The 24,056-nt window shown below is 41.1% G+C and overlaps 1 protein-coding gene across 2 annotated transcripts in view; it reads right to left on the bottom strand.

Annotated features, from left to right (window-relative positions):
* grid2 (glutamate receptor, ionotropic, delta 2) overlaps positions 1-24,056 on the bottom strand; it is a 979,554-nt gene that overhangs the window by 59,165 nt on the left and 896,333 nt on the right. For both annotated transcript variants that reach the window (XM_043674401.1, XM_043674402.1), the window contains one exon: positions 672-838. In XM_043674401.1, coding sequence (XP_043530336.1) covers positions 672-838 — 167 coding nt within the window. The remainder of the gene's footprint in view (positions 1-671; positions 839-24,056) is intronic.

Here is a 24,056-nt window from a genome sequence, read left to right as displayed (position 1 = left end):
AAAGTAGTAATTTCACTTCAAAAATACTTAACTAGTTGTAAAGCTCTTTCGGTTCTTCAGGTTGTGGAAGATGCTGAATAAACGGCAAACCTTTTACAGGGGAGATTGCTATATCGAGGAGATGATATCAAAGGGCTTATTATGAGAATCACAAGGTCTGTGAAAGGGAGCACATTTCTAAAGGAGATGAAAGATCAGTCCTCCACAGATGTTGCTTAAAAAAAAATAAAAAGTACATATTGCAAGTACATAAAGTATTTGCCTCTAGGACACATTTGAAGAAGAAATCCTGTTTCAGGGAATTATGGTAGATGTCCATCAATGTGGTCTCTGTTTGATTTCTCCATGCAGCTTTCCATTCCTCCCACAGTTATATGCTAAAGAATATTAGTTCAAAAGTTCAAATAAAGATCAAAATAGTTGAAAAACATTATAAAAATATAAATTTTGGTAAAGGCACAATGATGAGATTTAACACTTTGCACTTTCTTAAACACATTGAAGCAAAACAGATGTTACAAATGGTACAACTGCAAGAAAGTGTGCATTTATCCATCAGAAAAAACGCTATTTCCCCGCTGGTATTTTCCTTAAAGGCTATTTTTTATTTGATATGCTCGGTACCTGATTAAACACACATGATAAACTATCTTCAGTTTGTGGAATCTTACCTTTGGGAGAAAATATCTCTGTATGGGCTGCCGTGCTGGAGAGCAATACCATATCCTCGATCAGGCAGGGTGTTGCCAACGGTGAACAGAGAGCAGTCGGGACTATTTAGGGCAATATACTCTAACACTGCCACATCCCAAACAAAGGCATAATTCCCAGCTTTCACCTGTGAGTAAGAAAGTACATTTTAGCCAAATTTAATGAAACATTCTTTTGTATCTCTGTTTTGTAGGCAAACATTTCGCGAGGAAAAGTGAAGATGGTGGAAGAGAATAGAAAAGCTGTTCTGCCTTAATTCAAATCAAAGTAGCGCATAATTATTTCAAGTTGAGGTTTTGAGATGTTCTCACTTGATAATCTTTCCACAGTCCAAGAGAATTGTCACTTGCTACTGAAGCTCCAACTGAATAAGAAAGTGATGCATTCAGAATTATAAAGTGTTTAAGAAGGATTTTGAAAAAGTAAATAAAGAAACATCCAGTACACAGAAAATAACAAAGATTTGGGCATAAGCAGATGAAGGTATGGCAACCAAAGGTGTTCCTATTAGAGATTTTTAAGTGGCTAGAATTATAAGAGAACATATCCTGGACAGACATAGAGTTGGAAGAGATTGCACATATATGGAGGGGCGAGGCCAGAAAATAATTTGGAAACAAGTTCAAAAGTTTTAAAATTGAGGCGTTATTTAACCATGAATTGAAGGTAAGCTAGTGAGCACAGGAGTGATAGATGAATGTGATTTGGAGAAAGTTAATATTCAGATAGGCAGAATATTGGATCACTCTAAGTGTATGGAAAATGGGAGGCTGGTCAGTAGTGAAATCTAATAGTCAACTGTTGAGGTGATGAAGACATGGAGGATGATTTCAACAGTGCACGAGTTGACGATAAGATGGAGTTGTTTATTGCTAATAAGTTGGAATTGGGCGTGATAGCAAGGATATGTGACCTGGGTATAGGAATGGATATTGGAGCGTATGCTGACTAATAGTAAGATGTTAAGTGGAATGTAACAGAAAACCCTCTGTGGAAACTGTTGAGCTGAATCCACTGATGGCAAGTGTGGGCTTGGGACCACTATTTTATTGTGCCTTTGGGATCTTGAAGCCTTTGGTAAAATCCTAACTGTTAGCTCTGTTTCCTCCCCACAGACACTGCCACAGCTGTGTTTTCTGGTCTCATTGCTGTTGATAAATCAACATTGCATGACAATTTGATGTCCATAATATTTTTCAACTGAACTAACTCAAAACTGCCTCCCAAATGGCTTAGTGAATAAGACCATAGATATAGGAGCATGATAAGACCATTTGGCCCATCAAGTCTGCTCTGTCATTCAATCAAGGCTGATACGTTTCTCAACCCTAACCTCTTGTCTTCTCCCTGTAACCCTTCACTCCCTTACTAATCAAGAACTAATCAAGGATAGCACTCTCACCTCTCAGTAAGAGGTTGTGGGTTCAAGCACCATTCCAACAACTGAGTATGCAAATCCACACTGACAGTTCAGTACAGTGCAGACCTGCAGGAGTGCCACATTGTCAAAGGTGCTGACTTGAGAATAACATAATAATTTAAGGTTCTAGTATGCTCTCTCAGATTATCATAAAAACATCCCATGAGGGTAATTTAAAGAGCAGGGCAGTTATCGCTGATGTCCAGGTCAATATTTATCATTCAATCCCAACGTCACTAAATCATGCAATCTGGGTGTTATTTCATTGCTGTTTGTGTACAAAGGGACTGATGCCTTTCTTACACTGGAACCAGGGCCACACTTCGAAAAGCACTTCATTCGCTGAAAGTGCTTTGGAACATTCTGCAATCACAAAAATGACGATATAATTGCAAATTGTTTCTGTTTCCTTTTAAAGATTGAGATTTCTCATTGATGTTATGGTTATTTATGTTACTATCATTGCACTTATAACAACCAATTCATCTATTAGAAATAGTGAGAAGTTCAACAAAAATTTAGACAATGGTGGACCCGTGGTTATATCACCGCACTCGAAAAGACGCTTAGTCTAATCTTCTGGAGACATGCGCATATATCATAGACAATAACAATCTGATATTGAAAAGCTAGTCTAATGGTGAATATCAACACTTGCCATAAAAATTCATTCAATTCGCCAATGTCACTTAGGGATTAAAATCTGCCATCCTTAGCTGGTGATGAGGAAAACATTCTTCACTCAGAGAGTGGTGAGTCTGTGGAATTCTCTGCCATGGAAAGCGGTTGAGGCCAAAACATTTAATGCTTTCAAATAGGCATTCAATATAGTTACTTAGGGCGAAAGGGATCAAAGGTATGAGGAGAAAGCTCCCCATGTCAGTCCAAAGATGTGCAGGTTAGGTGGATTGGCCATACTAAATACTCATTGCATCCAGGGATGTGCAGGCTAGGTGGGTTAGCCATAAAAAATGCAGGGTCCCAGGGATAGAGTTGGGGGATAAGGATGGGTCTGGGTGGGATGCTCTTTGGAAGATTAGTGTGGACTCAATGGACCAAATGACCTGCTTCCACACTGTAGGGATTCTATGACTTATGAAAGCAGGAGCAGGTTACTCAAATGAATGATCAGCCATGATCATATTGAATCATGAAGCAGATTCAAAGGGCTGAATGGTCTACACCTGTTCCTAAATTCTTTGTTTCTATGCCTGACCTCCATGTACCTCCAGATCTGGAATGATGAGGTTGTCGCTTGAAGGCTTCTGGGTAATTGTGGATAGGCAATAAATGCTGGCCTAGCCAGTGCTTCCCACATTCCATGTGGTTTAAAAACCATGTTATTTGAAGTTTACATGGTGGCTTTATCCTTCCCAATTGGATCACTGTAAAGGTACTGAATCATTGATGACTTTTGCATTGGTGATGCAGTGATGTTAGGAACCAAATGCATCAAACTGAAGCATTAATATTGTGCCTGACAAATGATGGATGAAAGGAAATGAAATGTATGCACTCTGAAACATAGCCTTCACTGATTTAATTCCACTTTGCATCTCTAATATTTCTCTGCCTCCATCCATTCCCTAAATTACAGTAGAACCATTAAGCGAACCAGCTGCCACATTACCCTTGTCATTGTTGTTTCAACTGATGGAGTTTCATGCTATCAACAACAAAGCTGTAAGCCAATGACGGATTGTCTTGAAAGGTGATGCCATTCTCTCAGCAAGGCATCAAAAAATGGTTCATTGCTCATCAGCTTCACCACTGTGTCCCAGTGAGAGTAATGCTGAAATGTAAAGAGGGGAAAACCCAGGCTTTGAAACTCCCTGACTAACAAATGCATCAGCACCTAAAGCCCATGAAGTGCTACATTACACACTGTCAGGTCTTCATGCTTCAATACACCTGCAGTTAATGCATGTAAAATCAGAGCATTAGTAGTTAGGGAAATGTCCCCTTCACAGCAGTTGATTGAGATTCATTTGGCTCGCCTTCCAAACGTCTTCAATGAATTTATGCCAATATGATGAAGTGAATTATTAATGCTGCAACATGTTTTTAACTTTTAATGTCTTAGGATATTAAAGATGATACTTGAAAAAATAGTGTTGATGTATTTTTAAACTGCCAAAGTCATCATTGTGTTTTCTTTACTCATTTACCGGATGAGGGTATCACTGGATAGACCAGCATTTATTGCCCATCCCTAATTGCCCAGAGGGCAGTTAGGAGTCAACCACATTGCTGTGGGTCTGGAGTCACATGTAGGCCAGACTGGGTAAGGATGGTAGTTTACTTCTGTTATGACACAGGGTAAATCCCCCTGCTAATTTGAACCTGCAACACAGAAATGATTTAACCTCTGCTGTAATCTGTTAAAATTCAAGAGGCCAAGAACTATCTCAAAAGTCACTATTTAAAGTAAAAATTTACATTTTTTTAAAGAGTCTAACAAAGAATAATTAACCAACAACCACTTACAACTCCTTTCTCTAATCTATCTTTTACTTTCCCTTCTACAATATTAGTCCGTTAAAACCCCCGATTAAGATTTACTGAAAAATTCAAATTTCAACACCAGCCAGCTGCCGAATCTTCTCTTTGTATCTTCCTCAGTAGATTTGCTCTCCAGGTCAGTGTCGATATTTTTTTTCTGTGCAAGCTCCTTCTCTAGACAGAAAGCTCTAAGAGAGTTCTCACTAGCAGCCTACAGCTGTTGGTCTTTTGGCAGTTCTCCTTGCCGCTCTTCGCTGCTCTGACTAACTGTTCCAGAGTGTTTGATTTTATAGCCAAAGCATCAGATTGTTTCACTGGTGTCAATATTGTCAAAATACTAAATTCGAACTTGATTGGAGTTTAGTATCTTGGGGCATAATTTAAACTGATTGGCCAAATTTGAATTTGTTTTGTTTCATAGCAACCCAAGTACTGCTAGCTGTTGGGCCAAATGTTACATTGTAAATTCTCCAACACTGTGTGTGTTTGCTAAGTCCTTCAACTCTCTTAAAGGTACAGTACACCTCTATACCTTCATAACACTTCCCTAAAGGTTATTAGTGACCCAGGTGGGTTTTTTCCCCAACAATCAACATGGGTCAACATTCTTAATTCCAGAATATTTTTAAATTGATTTCAAACTCCCCCGTCAGTCGTGGTGGGATTTGAACCCGGGACCCCAAAACTTTACCCTGGTCTCTAGATTAACACTCCAGAATGAATATTGCCTCCTCCTAAGTGTATTGTAAGATACTTGAGTTCTGTATTAAGTAGTTGTGTCTAATTCATGAGTATGAGCTAAAGCTCTGAACTGGTGACCAATACTAGCCTGAGAAAATACATCTGATTGCATGATGCTGTAAAACAGGCAATTTTGAATTATCCTTGCATGATATGAACCATTTATTTCCTTACTATTGGGGTCAAAGGGCAAATCAGAGAGGTGCCTAATGCATGGTCATTTTGATAGCTCACAATTGGGAACTGCCATTGAAATTTGGTCTGGTAGTTAAAATCACTCAGGGATCGTGGTGGCTTATTTAGGTGAGTTGAGAGATTGACCTGTGGCTTCAATGTGCCAGGCAGGACTCAATGGATGACTCAATTGTTTCCAGAGACTGAAAGTCATCACTTCAATTTCTTCTTAATTTACAGGATTTGGGTGTCACTGTGTTGGCCAACATTTATTGTGTTTCCATAGTGCCGTCAGAGGGGGAGTTCCAGGATTTTGACACAATTGACACTGAAGGGACAGCAATGGGTCTGTACTCTATGGCGTTTAGAAGGATGGGGGAGTGGGCAATCTGGTTGAAATATACAGAATACTGAAAAGCCTGAATAGACTGGACGTGGAGAAGATGTTTCCATCAGTAGGAGAGACGAGGACCCACGGGCACAGCCTCAGAGTGAAGGGACAGTCATTTAGAACTGAGATGATGAAGAATTTCTTCAGCCAGAGGGTAGGGAATCTGTGGAACTCATTGCTACAGAGGATTCTGCAGACCAAGTCATTTTGTGTCTTTAAGACAGAGATGGATAGGTTCTTGATTGGTAAAGATATCAAAGGTTACAGGGAGAAGGCAGGAGAATTGGTTGAGGAACATGTTAGCCATGGTTGAATGGCAGACCAGACTTGATGGGTCCAATGGCCAAAGTCTGCTCCTATATCTTATAGTCTTATGGCATCACTGAATCCCCAACTCTCAACATCTTGGAGGACAACACCCGTCAGAAGAGCATTGCATTTCCAAGTCAAGGAGGAGTAGTTTGAAGGGGAACTTGCAGGTGATGGTGTTCCCATGTATCTGCTGCCCTTGTCCTTCTAGATGAGAGTGTGGTGCTGATAAAGCACTGCAGGTCAGACAGCATCCAAGGAGCAGGAGAATCGACGTATCAGGCATAAGCCCTTCATGAGGAAAACCGAAACATCGATTCTCCTGCTCCTTGGATACTGCCTGACCTGCAATGTTTTTCCAGACCACACTCTTGACTCTGATCAACAGCATCTGCAGTCCTCGCTTTCTCCTTGTCTTTCTAGATGGTAGGGGTTGCAGGTTTGAGAAGTGTTGTTAAAGCAGTCTTGGTGCATCTTGTTGATGATAGGCATGGCTTCAGCATTGAAGGCAATGAATGGTTGTGGATGTGGTATTAATCAATTGGGCTGCTTTTTCCTGGATGGTGTCAAATTCTTGAGTGATGCTGAAGCTTCATGCATCCAGGAAAATGAAGAATGTTCTACCATAATTCTGTCTTGTCCCTTGTTTTTAATGGACAGGGATTCATAAGTAAGTTACCTGCTGCAGAATGTCTAGCCTCTGACCTGCTCTTGTAGTCACAGTACTGAAACGGCTAGTCCAGTTCAGTTCTGACCAATGATATTCAGGAAGACACAAGGACAGAAGTTAGAAGTAAGTTTAACCCTAGTCTGTGTGTGTTCATGGATTAAGATGTTTTTATGTATTAATCTTAGTTTGAGTGTTGATGTCTTACAAACATCACAGTCTAAGAAACGACCACTCATCACCCTTGCATTGTAGGTACAGGATTCTCTTGCGTTGAGCACTAGAAGCTGGTTAACAAACCAATTCAAAAGGAAACAGGACAACAGAATTTCAGCTGACCTGTAAAACCAAGAGTCTCAAAATCAACTACTCCACTTTTAATGTTCCACTATCTACTCAAAATTGACTGCTTGACAATCAGTGTTCCACATTCCACTCATTGTTTAACTTGCAGTTTTTGGATTCACTTCCCATTACTAACTTGTGTGTTATATTGTGATTTCTTCTCACACTGATAAATTCCCACTTTTTGTTAACTCAAGAACACCTGTTAAATTGGTTCCTTTTGAAACTTTATTTCCTTTGGTCTGGGACAAAACATCCACTAGGGAAGGAATCCTTTATAAATAAATTTTATTGTGATCAAAGCAGGGTGAGAGGCAGTGGGTGAAGAAAGAAGGAGAGGCTGTTTATTCCTCCGCACCTGGGGTCTTAATGAGTCAGGGTATCTGGTTTAGAAGTATAACAAGTTGAGAAACATTTCTCAAGAATGGTTGTAACACTCATTCTCAACCTACTAACCAACTAGGATATTTCATTCAGCCTTTGACAATAGGCTTCAATACATCATCAGTTCCACAAAATTAGTTACATGCCTTTTGCCATTTCTAGGAAATGCCTCTAGGAAATGGCTTGAGGGTACATTAGCTAGCAGCACAAATGCTTGTCCCTGCTTTCCTCTGTACCAGCACAAACCCTTCCCCTGAGCACAGAATCAAGGCTGACTCTCAAGTGTCATACTGAAGGAGTGCTACATTGTCAAAAGTGCCACCTTTTACAGTGAGATGTTAAATCAAGGTTTCGAGTGCTTTTTTTGGCCGGATTGGAAAGATCCATGAGGAGAACAGGAATTGTCTCCTGACCAGCATCACTAAAATGGATTATTTATCCCACTGCTGCCTATGGGAGCCTTCTGCATACAACTGACTCTTGTAAAACCTCAATACTTCAGGTTCAGGACACTTGGAGGCACTCTGATGTTGTGATGGAATAAATAAAAGCAAGCTTCTTCTTCAGAAAATCAAATGGGTGCCCATTTCTCAGCATGTTCCCAACTACTATTTTAACTATGCAGTTATCACAGCCCATAGAACTCTAGGACCCTGATACTAGCTTAACCGTAAAACAGGACTCTTTCAAAGTCAGAATGCATTCCTAAGTTTCAGTTGTCTGAGTGTAAAACAATGAGCAAAAGAACATTGAGATGGATCACACTCACCCACCGCCATTCAACAATAAAATCAATGGATTAAGTGGTCATTCAACCCACTGCCACTTCTTAGAGTTCCTGATGTTGAGCAATAGTTTCTGTTCCACTGGAGTCAAATTGATCTGCACTTCATTCGTATGATGGCTGAATTGTTTCTTTTCATTGATTTTTGGGATCTGAACAAAGCTATTATTTATTTCTTTTGAAACTTTATAGCTTACTAGGCAAGTTACATATCATAGAATCCCGACAGCGTGGAAGCAGGCCACTTGGCTCATCAAGCCCACATTGACCCTCTGAAGAGCATCCCATCTAGAACTACCCCCATCCTTGTAATCCTGCATTTCCCATGGCTAATTCACCTAGCCTGCACATCCTGAGTATTATCGTCAAGTTAGCATTGCCAATTCACCTGACTTGCACATCTTTGGATTGTGGGAGGAAACCAGAGCACCCGGAGGAAACCCACGCAGACACGGGGAGAATGTGCAAACTCCACACTGACAGTTGCCTGAGGGTGGAATCAAATCTGGCACCCTGGTGTTGTGAGGCAGCAGTACTAATCACTGAGCCATCGCGCCGCCCAGTGAATTATATTGCTGTGGATCTGGAATCATGTGTAGGCCAGACCAGTTAAGGGTGGCAGATTTCCTTCTCCGAAGGATATCTCTGAACAGATGGGTTTCTAATGACAAAATGGCAGTCTTAAGATCATTACTAATGAGACTGACATTTCATTACATATTTATTAATCAATTGAATTAAAATGTCCTCAAACGCACACAGCAATTTGAACTTCAATTCTCCAAACATTAATCCAGAACTTTAGATTACTCATCCAGCAACGTTGCCATTATGCCACCAAACTCTTGCTCATCATATCGAGCTGGTGGAGTGGGACCATGTTATTGATCCACGTGTCATAATTTTCAGACAGGTAATATTTCTTATAAAGTGCCATTCTGTGAAGAAATCTCCATCTCACAGTTGGAAGTGCTCTGTGTAACACCTGCTGCTGCTTGGATGTGATAAGGCAAAGTGTAAATAAAAGTATAATTATCTTATATCACTTCTCTGCAGACTAACTTGCCTAAGGAACGATTGAGCTCCCACCACAATTAAAATGAAGAAATATTAGAGCTCAGGTTCGAATGGTGTGTCTACAGGCTTTGTCTGCAGTTCATTTTCTCATAAATGCAATGATTATTTTTTGCAACATTTGTCCATTTTCTTTTGTCAAAGCTGTTCCGTTCTAAGCAATCATCCACACTAAAAGAAAATCCCTTGTGACATCTCTGTTAGTCTGTACAGTGACATCGCAAATAAATGCCCTGTGAGGAGTGATGTTATTAAAATGAAACACAGTGCTCCTTTCCACATTCATAAAATACCAATTAGCAATAGATTCCTGCAGGTCCCAGTGACTTTATTTTTAGATTTCCAATTGGAAAGGAGGAGTGTTGGAATAAACAGGAATGATCTACCTCAGCTTTCTTCAAGACAAAATCTTCACTTGCATTTCTGTGGAGATTTTAACGTAGTAAACCATCTCAAGATGTTTCACAATAACATTATCAAATAAACTTTGACACTGAGTCATCAGTGACATTGGGTTAGTTGACCAAAAACTTCATTGATAGAAGTAGTTATTAAAGGGTGTGTTAAAGGAGAAAAGAGAGGTCGTGTTAAAGGAGAAGAGAGGTGGCAAGGTAGAAGTGTTTAGGAAGGGTTTTCCAGAGATGAAGTCCAAGGCAGCTGAGAATATAATGGCTGCTGCTGGAGTAGTGAAAATCAAGATGCACAGCTAGCTAGAATTGGAGGAGCACAAATCTATTGGAGAGTTGTAAGGCAGGAGGAAGTTACAGAGGAAAGTGTTAGGTCATGGAGGGATTTGAAAATAAGGATGTGAATTTTAAAATGAAGGCATTCCTTCAACACGAGGTAACACTGTGAGGTGATGCATGAATGGGACTTCACTCAAGTCAGATTATGGACTGAAGAATTGTGGGTGACCTCACGTGAGTGGATGGTGGGAGATGAGAGCTAGGAATGCTTTGAATCATCCTCACATGTTGACTGCAATTAGCAGTAGTATTTTTACTTTAGTGCTCTGCCTCCCACGTCTCTTGAACTGGAACATTATAAACAATTTGAGCACATGTTCTCAAGACAATGGGTAATTTTGATGGAGTAGAAAGGAAAACTACTCCCTGCGGTGAATGGGTTAATGCTCAGAGACTTAGGGGTTAGTGATGGATCTAAATGGCAGATGAAAAGCTTTTGTTTTCAACTTGTGATCTGAAACCTTCCACCTGAGAAACTGCTGGAAGTTGAATCCATGGATAATTTCAAAAAGAGCACTGGACAAGTCAACATAAGGAACTCGTGGGGTTACAAACTAAATAAGCGAGTTGGGTGACCATGCTGGGTTTCCAAAGAGCTGAATGGCTCCCTTTGGTACTTTAACTTCTGTAATTCACTCTGCCAGCTCCGATGCATCGAAATTAGGATCTTCCTATTAAACCCTGTATAAAGTTGCTCATTTGTCGGAAATCGTCTTTAGTCTTAATTAGATCTCTTCTTGGTCTACAGTGTATGGTTTGGATGCACTGTTCCAAAGGTGAGCTTTGACAACAGTAAATGACAGGAAGACTGGTGAGAAACAATTTGTTTTACCATGCATTTCTTCAACTATTGTTCGGCTGGAGAATCTTTGGTGAAAGTGAGGACTGCAGATGCTGGAGATTGGAGTTGAGAGTGTGGTGCTGGAAAAGCACAGCAGGTCAAGCAGCATCTGAGGAGCAGAAGAATCGATGTTTCGGGCAAAAGCCCTTCATCAGGAATTTTGCAAGGGGAACAAAGATTTGGAAAGCAGACTGAATTTTGGAACACAATAGCTAAATGTGCATCTCACCTGAATGTCTACCATCTCATTGTTGAGTCAGCGGGTCAGATGGTAAATCCTCACTCCCAGGAGGACCATTGGAACACTTTACGGATGTCCAAAAATTATCCCGGAAGAGTCAAACAGCCCTGATGACTCATGGGAATCCGTGGCTTGTGGCTGACCAGAAAGTTCTTTTGGGAAGGCACCAAAAGTATTTGGAAATTCTGGAATGGACAGATGTTGGACGGAGAGTGTTCCAACTAACTGATCTTTCAATCTCCACTGACCCTGCATGTGGCAGAGTCTGTGATTCCTGCATTAGACTCATTAGCCACTCGGGACCTATTGAACATCTACGGAAACAAGCCACCCCAATGCGCAGAGGCTGCTGAGATAGCATTCAAGAAGTGCTTTGCTGCTGTCCTTCAGATGATGTGTCACACTGGTTTTGTCTGCCTATTCAGGCAGATGTAAAAAAACCTGAGTATCACTTGCAGATTTTGGAAGAGAATTTCCTCCGCTGTCCTGTCTAACATTTATCTTTCAAGTTGTGGAGTTGCCAATATTGGACTGGGGTGAATAAAGTTAAAAATCACACAACACCAGGTTATAGTCCAACAATGATCCTGCTCCACAGTTACCTGATGAAACAGCAGCGGTCCAAAAGCTAGTGCTACCAAATAAACTTATTGGACTATAACTTGGTGTTGTGTGATTTTTAACTTTATCTTTCAAGTGACAGCAGCAACAGCAGTTTGACTAAGCATTGATTTTCAAGGACACATTCCTATGCTGCAATATTCAGAAAGATTGCCAATGGGATTTGGGATGTCTTGCGGGCAAAGACAGACTATAAGCGCAAGTTAGGGAGTTGTGGTGCAGTGATTGCTTTCCTCTCTCTGGACCAGAAGCAGTGATATAAACACTGCTCCCTTTTCTATTGTATTGACAGGGTTAACTTAGCTTATGAAATCAGACAGAAGAGTTCCACAACCAGAAGTGAAACTCAATGTGTCTTAAGGAGGAACATTGCACAGACCCATTAAGAATGTGAAGGCTGGATGAACCCAGATTGCTGGTTCAATTTATATGACAAAGTTTGTAAAGTCATTGCACCTACTTCTATGGGGAATCAGTGAACAGTGGCTACAGGGATCACTGAATGGAAAGTGTTTCTTACAGAAATGCAGTGACCTCTTCGTATGTGAAGCCTATCTGTTCACAAACAGCATTTCAAAACTCATCAGTCTCGATAGGTCATTTCTCATGATATTTTAAACTCCCCCACCACTCCCATTCTTTTCATAACTTTTTTTTTTACTGCTGATTTCTTCTCTTAAAAAACAAACATATACATTTTTCACAGGTTTTCTTAATGGCACAGCTGATGTTTGGGATCTGGAATGTAATTTAGGTTCTTTAAATGGAAAGCTATTAAAGGCACTAAAGCATTTCCCCAGCAGCAACTTTGGTTTTGGATTTAGAAATCCATTTATCTAATCCCCAGAACCTTTTAATATGGAACTTTGAACTTTGAATGGTTACTGTTTTTTGTAGATAACAGTGAACTGATGGAGTGTGCCCTACTGATTCAGATGGAGGATATCATGCATCACATGATGCTCTGAATCTCAAGTTTGGATTTGAGCTGTTTTGACAAAGCCAGAAAGTTTCGTTGTTCACTGGGAGATCTAATTAATCGGTGAGCATACTGGCTAATCAGCAAATAGATGGAGGTAGTGCCATAATGGCAATGTGACAAGACTAACAGTCCCAAAGCTCAGGCTAATGTTCTGACAAGAAGGATTTATTTCAGTCCCATCACAACATCAGGCTGGGTTTAAAATCAATTAATAGTCTCAGGACATAAAGCAATCATGGTTTTTGCAGCACGGAGGAAGGCCCTTTGGTCCATTGTGTCCATGCCAGTCATCAAACCTCCATCTATTTTAATCCCATCTTTCAGCATTTGCCTGTAGTCTTGTTTATCATGGTGCTCATCTAAGTAGTTCTTAACTATCTCAAGGCTGGCTGCCCCTTTAGGAAGTGCATTCCAGATACTTAAAAACCTCTAGGTGAACAAAAAACTTCTCAAATTCTCCTTGAACCTCTTGCTCCTTCCCTTAAAACTGTACCCTTGGTACATAACCTCTCCACTAAGGGGAAAGATTTCTCCATATTTGCTCTGTCTATGCCCCTCAGAACCTTGTAAACTTCATGTTTAGGGAAGGTTATTGGTACCTGGTCTAACCAACATGTGACTCCGAAAGTTTAGCAAATGTAGTTGACTCTTAACCGCCCTCTGAAGAAACGGCTCAGTTTAAGGATGGGTAGCAATAGCTGATATTGCCATCAATGCTCACAGACAGGGAGAAGATAACTTGGGGCACAGCTCCTACTGCAGCAAGCTGAGATTTTGTTTTTTGTTCTTTCAAAGCTTAACATCTGATAAGGGCGTTTCAGAGAACATCTCTGGGACACTCGGACCAACCAACCCACCCCACCACCCCGTGGCTGAACACTTCAACTCCCCCATCCAAATCCATCAAGGGCATTTAGATCCTGGGCGTCCTCCATTGCCAAACCCTTATTGCCTGACCCCTAAAGGAAGAGCACCTCATATTCCGCCTTGGGACCCTACAACCACACGGGATCAATGTGGATTTCAACAGTTTCCTCATTTCCTTTCTCCCCATATTATCCCAGTCCCAAGCCTCGAACTTGGCAGAGCGCTCCAGACCTATCCATCACCTTTCCCATCTATCCACTCCACCCTCCTCTCTGACCTATCACCTTCTCCCTCACCTTTATCTACCTATCACATTCTCAACTACCCTCCCTCTGGCCCTACCCCCTACCTCTCAGCTCCCCGGCCCACAAGCCTCATTCCTGATGAACGGCTGATGCTTGAAACATCGATTCTCCTGCTCCTCGGATGCTGCCTGACCTGCTGTGCTTCTCCAGCACCACGCTGCTGACACTTGACAGTCCGTCAAGGAACAGCCAGGCAATCTGTTTTGAACTAGTGGGAGAAATATTTAGATGGGACACCACTCTGCCTGGGTTCAAATGATCTGAATGGATTTATTATTCTCATCTCATCTTATGTTTTTCATTATTCTTTAGAAAAGGGACTATAATGTGGGAGTACAATGTGGGAAAATGTCAAGGTGTTTATTTTGGAAGGAAGAACAACAGAAGAGCAGAGTATTATTTAAACAGAGAAAAGCTGCAACACAAAAGGACTTAGGGGTATTTGTGCACAAAATAAAGAAAGCCAATACACAGCAGGTAATCAGGAAGGCTAATGGAATGCTGGCCCTTATTTCAAGGAGGTTGGAGTATAAGAGTAGGGAATTTTAACTGTAAAAGCTGCTGGTGAGACCACATGTGGAGTACTGTGAGCAGTTTTGGTCCCCTTATTTAAGTAAAAGATATTATTACATTGCAGGTAGTTCAAAGATGCATCATTAGATGATCCCCAATATGGTAGGATTATCTTATGAGCAAAAATCTACTCACTGGAGTTTTGAAGAATGACAGGTGATCGCATTGAAACATATAAGATTCTAAGGGGTTTGACAGACTAAATGCTGAGATGATGTTTCCCCTATGGGACCATAGGGCATAGTCTCAAGAATAAAGAGGCACCAGTTTAAGATTGTGATTAGAAGCAATTTCTTTTCTCAGAGGGTTGAGTTTTTGGAACTCTTTGCCACAGAGAGCTGTAGGGATACAGTCCTTGCATATATTTAAGTCTGAACTGGATAGGTTCTTGGTCAGCCAGGGAATTAAAGGTTACGAGGGAAAAGGCAGGAAAGTGGATGTAAGGAATATTGGATCAACCATGATCCTATCGAATCGTGGGACAGACTCAAGGGTCCTAACAGTCGACTCATGTTTCCATTTCTGATGGTTTTATAGTCTTATCCCGGACTGTGCATTGCTGTCTTTCTGGGGTTTGAACCCACAACATTCAGACTTAGGGAAGAGCATGTCCCAATTTTGTTTCTTCATCAATAACATATCTGCCTAAAAGTATCCCTTTAAATATTAATCCCTTTGTGCAGTAACTTTTGACTCAAGAACTGACCCTAATAAGATAGACAGCTGAGCTAAATCCTAGGATTATGAGCAATCCTATGATTATTTGAATTATGGTCTCTGATCCAACTTAGTGAAATTTCCCAATATTTGGATCTGAAGTTATTTATGTTTGAAAGTCAACGGAAGGGGGAAGCTCAGTTTTAAGCCAGCCATTATCACACTTTCTCTATATGGATCAGTGGAAGAATCTGGCATGCTTTGAAAAGTCTTCTTTTGCAAAGTGTACTTTTGTAAATTTGAGAACAAGTTCAGTTCATAAAAGGAAAAAAAAATTGTTTTGCACAGTGGCAGAATTCAGAAACAATTAATCGAAGGAGCAGCTGAAGAAGGGGCAAAACAATGGAAGGAGTAAGACAGTTCTTTTAAACAGCTTTCTACAGACACATCCTTCTTATTGCTAGCTATGGCTCAGTGATTGGCAACAGCATCTCTGTCTTGAAAGCTTATGAGTGCAAAGTCCATTCTAGGCACTTGTGGACAAATCAATGTTGATTATTATAGAACAGAGAAATGTACAGCACAGAACAGGCCCTTTGCCCCACGATGTTGTGCTGAAGATTAATCCTAATGTAAAATAAAATGACTTAACCTATGCACCACTCAATTCACTGTGATCCAGCAGTCCACTGTGCATGTCCAGCAGTTGCTTTAATGTCCCTAACTATTCTGCTTCCACCAACACCGCTGGCAACGCATTCCATACATTCACAACTCTCTGCATAAAGTACCTTCCTCTGACGTCCCCTCTATTCCTTTCTCCTAATATCTTAAAACTATGACCCCCTCGTGCCAGTCAATCCTGCCCTGGGGAAAAGTCTCTGGCTATTGATTCTATCCATGTCTCTCATTACCTTGTATACCTCGATTAGGTCATCTCTCTTCCTCCTCCTCTCCAGAGAGAAAAGTCCAAGCTTAGTCAACTTTTCTTCATAAGGCAAGCCTTCCAGTCCAGGCAGCATCCTGGTAAACCTTCTTTGCAGGCTCTCCAAAGCCTCTGTATCTTTCCTACAGTAGAGCGACCAGAACTGGACACAATGTTCCAAGTGTGGTCTCACCAGGGATTTGTAGAGCTGAAGCAAAACCTCGCGGCCCTTAAACTCGATCCCCCGATTAATGAAAGTCAAAACACCATATGCTTTCTTAACAATCCAATCCACTTGGGTGGCAACTTTGAAGGATCTATGTACTTGAACACCAAGACCCCTCTGTTTCTCCACACTGCCAAGAATCCTGTCTTTAATCCTATATTCAGCATTCAAGTTCGACCTTCCAAAATGCATCACTTCACATTTATCCAGGTTGAACTCCATCTGCCATTTCTCAGCCAAACTCTGTATCCTGTCCATGTCACGCTGCAGCCTGCAATAGCCCTCAATACTATAAACTGCACCTCCGACCTTAGTGTCATCTGCAAATTTACTAACCCACCCCTCAACCTCCTCATCTAAGTCATTTATAAAAACTGCAAAGAGCAGAGGCCCAAGAACAAAGACCTGCGGGACCCCACTCAGCACTGACCTCGAGGCAGAATACTTTCCATCTACAACCACTCTCTGCCTTCTGTCAGCCAACCAATTCTGAATCCAGATACCCAAATCTCCCTGTATCCCATACTTCCTGACTTTATGAATGAGCCTACCATGGGAAACCTTATCAAACGACTTGCTGAAGTCCATATATATCACATCCACTGCTCGACCTTTGACGATCTGTCTTGTCACCTCCTCGAAGAACTCAATAAGATTTGTGAGGCATGACCTGCCCCTCACAAAGCCATGCTGACTGCCTTTAATCACACTATGCCTTTCCAAATTGTTATAAATTCTATCCCTCAAAATTTTTTCCAAACCTTTGCTGACCACAGATGTAAGACTGACTGGTCTGTAATTGCCAGGGATTTCCCTATTACCCTTCTTGAAAAGAGGAACAACATTCACATCCTTCCAATCTTCCGGTATAACTCCCGTGGAGAGTGAGGAGGCAAAGATCTTCGCCAGCGGCTTAGCAACCTCCTTTCCCACTTCCTGGAGCAGCCTAGGATAAATGTCTGGCCCTGGGGACTTATCAATCTTAATGTTTGCCTAAGTTTCCAGCACATCAATTTCATCAATCTTGATCTGGTCAGGCCTGTATCCAGCTCCTTAAAGTTCTCATTCACGACAAGATCCCTTTCCTTTGTGAAAACTGAAGCAAAAAAAACTCATTTAGGGCTTCCCCTATCTGCACAGACTCCACGCACAAGTTCTCTACACTATGCGCAGAACTGTGTAGGTACTGCAGTGTTGGAGCTATTGCCTTTCAGAATGGACATCAGGATGGAAACTCTCCTATTGCACTATGAAAAGGAACATGCTACTTCTTGATACCGATGTGAAGCCAAACATGTGCACTCTGTATGTGCAGCTTTCTCCATTGGTTGTGTATCTGATATGAGCTGAAAATGTGTTGCTGGAAAAGCGCAGCAGGTCAGGCAGCATCCAGGGAACAGGAGAATCGACGTTTTGGGCATAAGCCCTTTTCCAGCAACACATTTTCAGCTCTGATCTCCAGCATCTGCAGACCTCACTTTCTCCTGTGTATCTGATATGCCTAGCCCTGCCACCATTTGGTATCGCGACTTGTGTTCCTCAGGATCACTGGGACTAGGAACTCATATTTCAAGCTGGACCAAGGCCGCCAATTCCACGGAGGTGGGGAGGCATCAACACTGACTCAATGTAAGCACTGGAAGGCCAGGAATCAGGAGATTGGGGTGGGGAAATGGGGGTTCAGCGGGAGAGGGGTTGGAATCTTGGCCAATGGATGTGGAAGTGAGAGGGTGGGGAGTTGGCTAGCTGCTATTCCCTCCCTCTGTCTGTTTAGCAATGACTCTGAGTTGAGTGTGGGTGGTCTGAGGATGAGGGTGGCTGAATTCCCAGTCACACTGTTTCCCAGCACCAAGTTCCCTAGGATCAGAATCTGCTGTATTTCAGCCTGACTGCACTGAGGTTCCAAATAGTGTTAAAGAGAAGCAGTTGATGATCCACTGTAGTAAATATACAGGGGATGAAGGAAAACTATTTTTGGAGATTAAATACAGTATGTGGTATATTAAGATATATGTGCTATATAACTAATATTGGCACTGCAACTATGTATAGAGAGAAACTTCAATTATGGAGTTACCAAATGCAGCTTAGATGATGCGTGGAATTCTCTACAGTGACCAAACAAATATTTATTCCTCAATCAATATCACCAAAACAGATTATCTAGTTGTAGGATCTTACTGAGAGCAAATTAGCTTTCTACATTACAACAGAAATTACATTCAAATACGCTGGCGACAAAGTTGTTTGGAACATCCTGGGATTCACGAAAGGTGCGATGTAAATGCAAATTCTAGCTTTCCAAGTGTGCCATGCCAAGCTATACCAGGCACTGTGGAGAAGGCAACATTTATAAAGTGTCCTTTGCATACACAACTAAAGAATGATTTTGTTTCCCTCTTGCATTACTGCTCTATTTCCTATTTAGGTAATGAACTGTGGGTTTCCTCCCAGTAGCTCAGAGCACTTCATAAAGGTGAACTTGGTGCATGTAAGCACAGGAATTACATTAAGTACTTCAATAAATGGCACTAAAATAGACCATTGAGTCTGACCAGTCTATGCAAAAATTGATACTCTTCTCGAGCTTCCTCCCAGCTTTCCTCATTCAAATCTACCATTGTAACCCTCGATTCCTTCTCCCTTATATACTTGTTTGCAACTTTCCTTTGTAAACGCATCTATGTTATTCACTCCCTGTGGTAACAAGTTCCATATTCACATCACCCTTTAAGGGATAATATTTCTCCTGAATTCCTCACTGGAGAAATATTATCCCTTAAAGGGATGGCCTCTAGTTATGATCTTCACCAGATGAAGGGAAGATTCTCTCGATATCCAATCCATCATCACTCTAAAGACCTCTCTTAGATCAACCATAGAACAATAGAAATGTTACAGCATTGAACGTGGCAATTTGTCCCATCTTTTCCTTGCTGACCCAAAGACACCCAGATGCCTTTTCTTATCCTATCTTCCTCCATATAGCTCATAGCCCTGCAGCTTACACCATTTAAGGTGTAGACCCAAGTAATTTTTGGAAGAGTTTAGGGTCTCTGCCACCATCATCAACTCAGGCGGCAAATTCCAGCCACCCACCCTCCCTTGGTGTAAAAAACAGCTCTTCCTCACTCCCACTCTAAACCTTCTGCCACTTAGTTTCTACCCTTTGTTAAGAGGGCATCAAGTTTGACATTGAGGCAAAAGTGAAGGTGCTGGGATGTTAGGAAGCATGGAATTAAGACTTAAAAATTGGAATTATCCTCTTCAGGTGTTTTGATAGAAGATTTTAAAGCTGTGAAGGAAGTGAACAGCATGAGTAGGAACAGATAATCTAGACTGAGGGCTATAAATTTCCATGTAAGAAATTTAATACACAGTGCAGGAGAAATGGCTTGAGACAGAATTGAGAGACTGAACTTCCGCTGCTAATGATTGAAGCAGGGGCAATGTTTAAGTATATGTTTAATGGGTGGCTGAAGGGAAGGCAAGAAGGAAAACAGAATGGTTTGGGCTCAGTGGGTTTTTCAGATTAGGATTGGCCTGATTCTGCATAGTTATTTCTATCAAATTCTCTACACTGTTGATTGTTCAGAACTGGGAACATGATAAATGGCAATCATTATAAGTCGAGAAAGTAAGGAATGTGGATGCTCGAGTCTGTTTCTGCTGCTGCCTCATTCCGTCTGCTGCAAAAACCATCATACTGCATTTCATTCCAAGACCAGTCTCCTATCTTCCTCTGTCGAGATTGGCTCGTCCAAAACTAATAACTGCCTGATCCTATGACAATTTGCATTTACGTTCCTTATCCTTCAAATCCTTTTGTTGTCACATCCTTCTTACTTCCTTCAGCTCCACAACCTCCAGGGATCTCAGTGTTCATCTCATTCTGGTCACAGTACCACCTCACATTTCCATCGCCATCACACCTTCAGCTGTCAGGGTCTTTGCCCAACTACCACTAACTTTGAAGGAGATTAAGTCCTTAAAATAACTTAGAATTAAAATGTTTAAGTTACATTGATCTTTATTGCAGAAATAAATATTTTTTTCCTAAGAGTGCCTGAACAAAAGATATCTCCTCTAATGGAAAGCTTACTATTTGTTCCACAAAGTATGACAAACAATATTCATTCGTCCTTTGTTTTGGTTGGTTTAACTTAATCTGCTTCCTGCACATAGAAACAAAGAAGATAGGAACAGGAGGAGGCTATTTCACCTTCAATCCTGCTCTGCCATTCATCACGATCCTGGCTGATCATCCAACTCAATAGCCTAACCTGCTTTCTCCTCATAACCTTTGATTCCATTCACCTCACGTGCTATATCTAGCCATCTCTTGAATAGATGGAATACAAACCAAATGAGTTGCATTGATATAACACGCTGCATGAACATTGGGTATTTCAATGTGCGATACAATCAATTGGCTTCAATAGGAACAGGAGGAGGCTATTCGGCCCCTCAGGCCTGGTTCACCATTAAATGATCTGAGGTTTAACTCCATATACCTGCTTTAGGCCCATATCCCTTAATATCTTTACTTAACAAGAAATTATCTCATTGAAAATTAATGACTGATCCACATCAACTGTTTGTAGAAGAGAGTTCCAAACATCTACCACCCTTTGTGTGTAGAAGTGCTTCCTAACATCTCTCCTGAACAGTCTGGTCCTGATTCTCAGACCAAGTTCTAGAATCCCCAACCAGCGGAAATAGTTTATCTTTACCTACCCTTTTTACTTCTATTAATATATTGAAGACTTCGATCAGATAACCCCTTAACATTTTAAATTCTGGGGAAAACAAGCCTACTTTGTATAATCACTCCTCATAACTTAAAACCTGAAGTCCGGGAATGTCAATTGAGGAAGTTAGATTGGAGACATTTGGACAGTTTTCATTGTTGAGAAGGCTAACAGGAGATTGGATTGCTGTTTTCAAAAGCATGACAGGTCTGGTCAGAACATTCAGAGAGAAATTGCCCTTGCTTGGCAATGGCTCTGATTTAAAGTAATTTGCAAAAGAAGTAAATGTTACATTAAATAAACATCTTTTCATGCAGCACGTTGTCTGGGTCTGAAATGCATTGCCTGGAAATGTGACGGAGGCAGTTTCAATCAAAACATTTAAGAGGTCATTGAATGATTATTTATGTCAAAACAATGTGCAGAGTTATCAGGAAATGGCAGGAGAATGACATTAAAAGTTATGATGGTCATGTGGAGTCGCAAAGTGACAATGTGCTGAATGGCCTGTTCTATACTGTAACAGTTCTGGGATTCTGTGATAGTCCATATTGTAATGAGTCCTCAGATCTTTCAAATCCATCCAAGAAGATGGAAAGTGTTTGGTGTAATATCTCATCTGTATCAACACCTTGCTCAATACTGGTGTGACATTAGTTTTTTGTGAGCAAGTCCTGGAGTAGGACCAGATAAGATTGGATCTTACAGCCAGTAATGCGCAAACCTGTCTTTCGTTTATATTAATGAAGGGAGAAAGCTTCCAAAATTTAATAGAATGTTACTGAATTATAGCTGAACCATTTACTGTGAAATAGGAATCGTAATGGCTAACATTATGTTCTACCCTGTAAAATTTTACTGATTATATTTGAAACAATTATGCATGCATGGAATTATATCACTACGAATTACTTCAAGAAATTCACTGTTTACAACTGTTGATCTGATAAACACTGAGTTTTATCAGTTGTGAAATTTTTAAATGCTTTATCGCAAACAATGTGGTTTAAAAATTTGAGACAGCCAGTAATATATTTGCCTTCCTTGCACTTCATAAACTTTCCAGCATTATCAAATGGTGGGAAATCTTGACACAGTGTCAAAATGTTTCTGACAGACATCAGTGTTACAGTATTCCACAGTGGATTTTTACAGCATCTTTTTCTCACTGTTTCTTTAGGTTAAAAACAATTCTTCTGAAAGGCTTGTCACTAGTAGTTTGCAGCCACCTTAGAAATGATTTTAGTTTTCACCTGTCAACTCTCAGCTGCTTGAGACTTGACAACCTGTCTTAACCAGCAAGCCTAGTGTCCACTCAGGTACCCAATGGCTATACACTCCTCTCTTCAACTTCAGTTGCATAGATTTATCAGTAAAAAGTCAGTTATGTCTTGGCCAGAGCAAGATCTATGTTGGAAATCAACAGGCTGTGGTTTGTGTTTCATATCCCCCAAAATTCATTTGGCCCTTTCTTTATCCTTGGGGATGGAATGGCATTGGCAATATGCCTGAGGCCATGATGTGGAGTCCCTGCTGTTACTGTGTGAGTTGATTGCAGTTGCTTGCCAAGTTCTTCTTGACATCTGCTCTTTAAGATGCCCAGCAGGTTAATTTACATTGTTGGGGATGGTAGGTCGAAGTGCTGGACGTTGCAGTCACTGTGCACCAGAGCTGATAGGCTGTGTGATAATCAACTGTGTCTTACACCAGTACCAGCTGTTATGGAATCTGAGTCTGAAACTTGCAATGACTTTGACAACTAAGATTGAAGTCGGACAAAAGGTTCATAGATCATCATATAATCCCTACAGTGTGGAAGCAGGCTATTTGGCCAACAAGTCTACACCGACCCTCCGAAGAACATCCCACCCAGACCCATTCACCTACATTTCCCCTGACTAATGCACCAAATCTACACATTCCTGAACACTATGCATAATTTAGCATGGCCAATTCACCTAACGTGCACATTTTTCAACTGTGGGAGGAAATTGGAGCACCCGGAGGAAACCCACGCAGACATGGGGAGACTGTGTAAACTCCACACAGACAGATGCCCAAGGCTTGAATCAAACGTTTTGGGGCTATTTTGGGATCATTTCATTTTGACAGTGCTGGACACATGTCTGAGAATTCCTATTGGGCGCTGAGACCACCAGGATATTTGTGATCCCATGGCCAGTGAGAACTTCTGAGGACCAAATATGATATTCCTTTGTCTGCTATTTTAATGCAGGATACAGAGACAGAACAGCAGGACAGAATGTTGTAGAGGAGAGTGAGGGGATTAGAGAAAGGGTGTGCCTTTCAAGCTAGTAGTAGAAGAGAAATAGGGCTGAGAAAGTGAGTGAAATCCAGGCAGTGGAACAGGGTCTGACTGGACTACAACCAGACTGGACTGTTGTTGAATCCTATCTCTTCTCCACTTCTTCATTCTCACCCTCACGGTTTCAATCATAGTCCCCAACAGTAAATGAATTAAGAGCAAGCATAGGTATATAACCTCTATTCACAATATCTTCTAATTCATATCCACTTTCCTGCTCTATCCTCATATTTTTCAATTCCTTTCTTGTCCATGTACTCAGCCTATTTCAGTGAGATGTCAATACTGCTTTCCTCCAGCTCCTCTCACTGCCCTTCTTCCTCATTCCCTGTGCCCTCCTATAGCTGTGTATGAAAGAAAGAAGTGAGTAAACTGAAGATGGATAAGCAGAGATTAAATAGATGAACAGGACTGTGAGACTCTTGAGTTATGCCACTTAACAGGAATGCCACAGTAATGTTGTAGGAGTTTGCTCATGAATGAATTCCTCTGA

This window comes from Chiloscyllium plagiosum, chromosome 32, assembly GCF_004010195.1.
Source record: "Chiloscyllium plagiosum isolate BGI_BamShark_2017 chromosome 32, ASM401019v2, whole genome shotgun sequence".
In the NCBI taxonomy this organism is placed as follows: Eukaryota; Metazoa; Chordata; class Chondrichthyes; order Orectolobiformes; family Hemiscylliidae; genus Chiloscyllium; species Chiloscyllium plagiosum.
The sequence above is the reverse complement of the archived record's forward strand: the minus strand, read 5'-3'. Positions and strand labels throughout refer to the sequence as shown.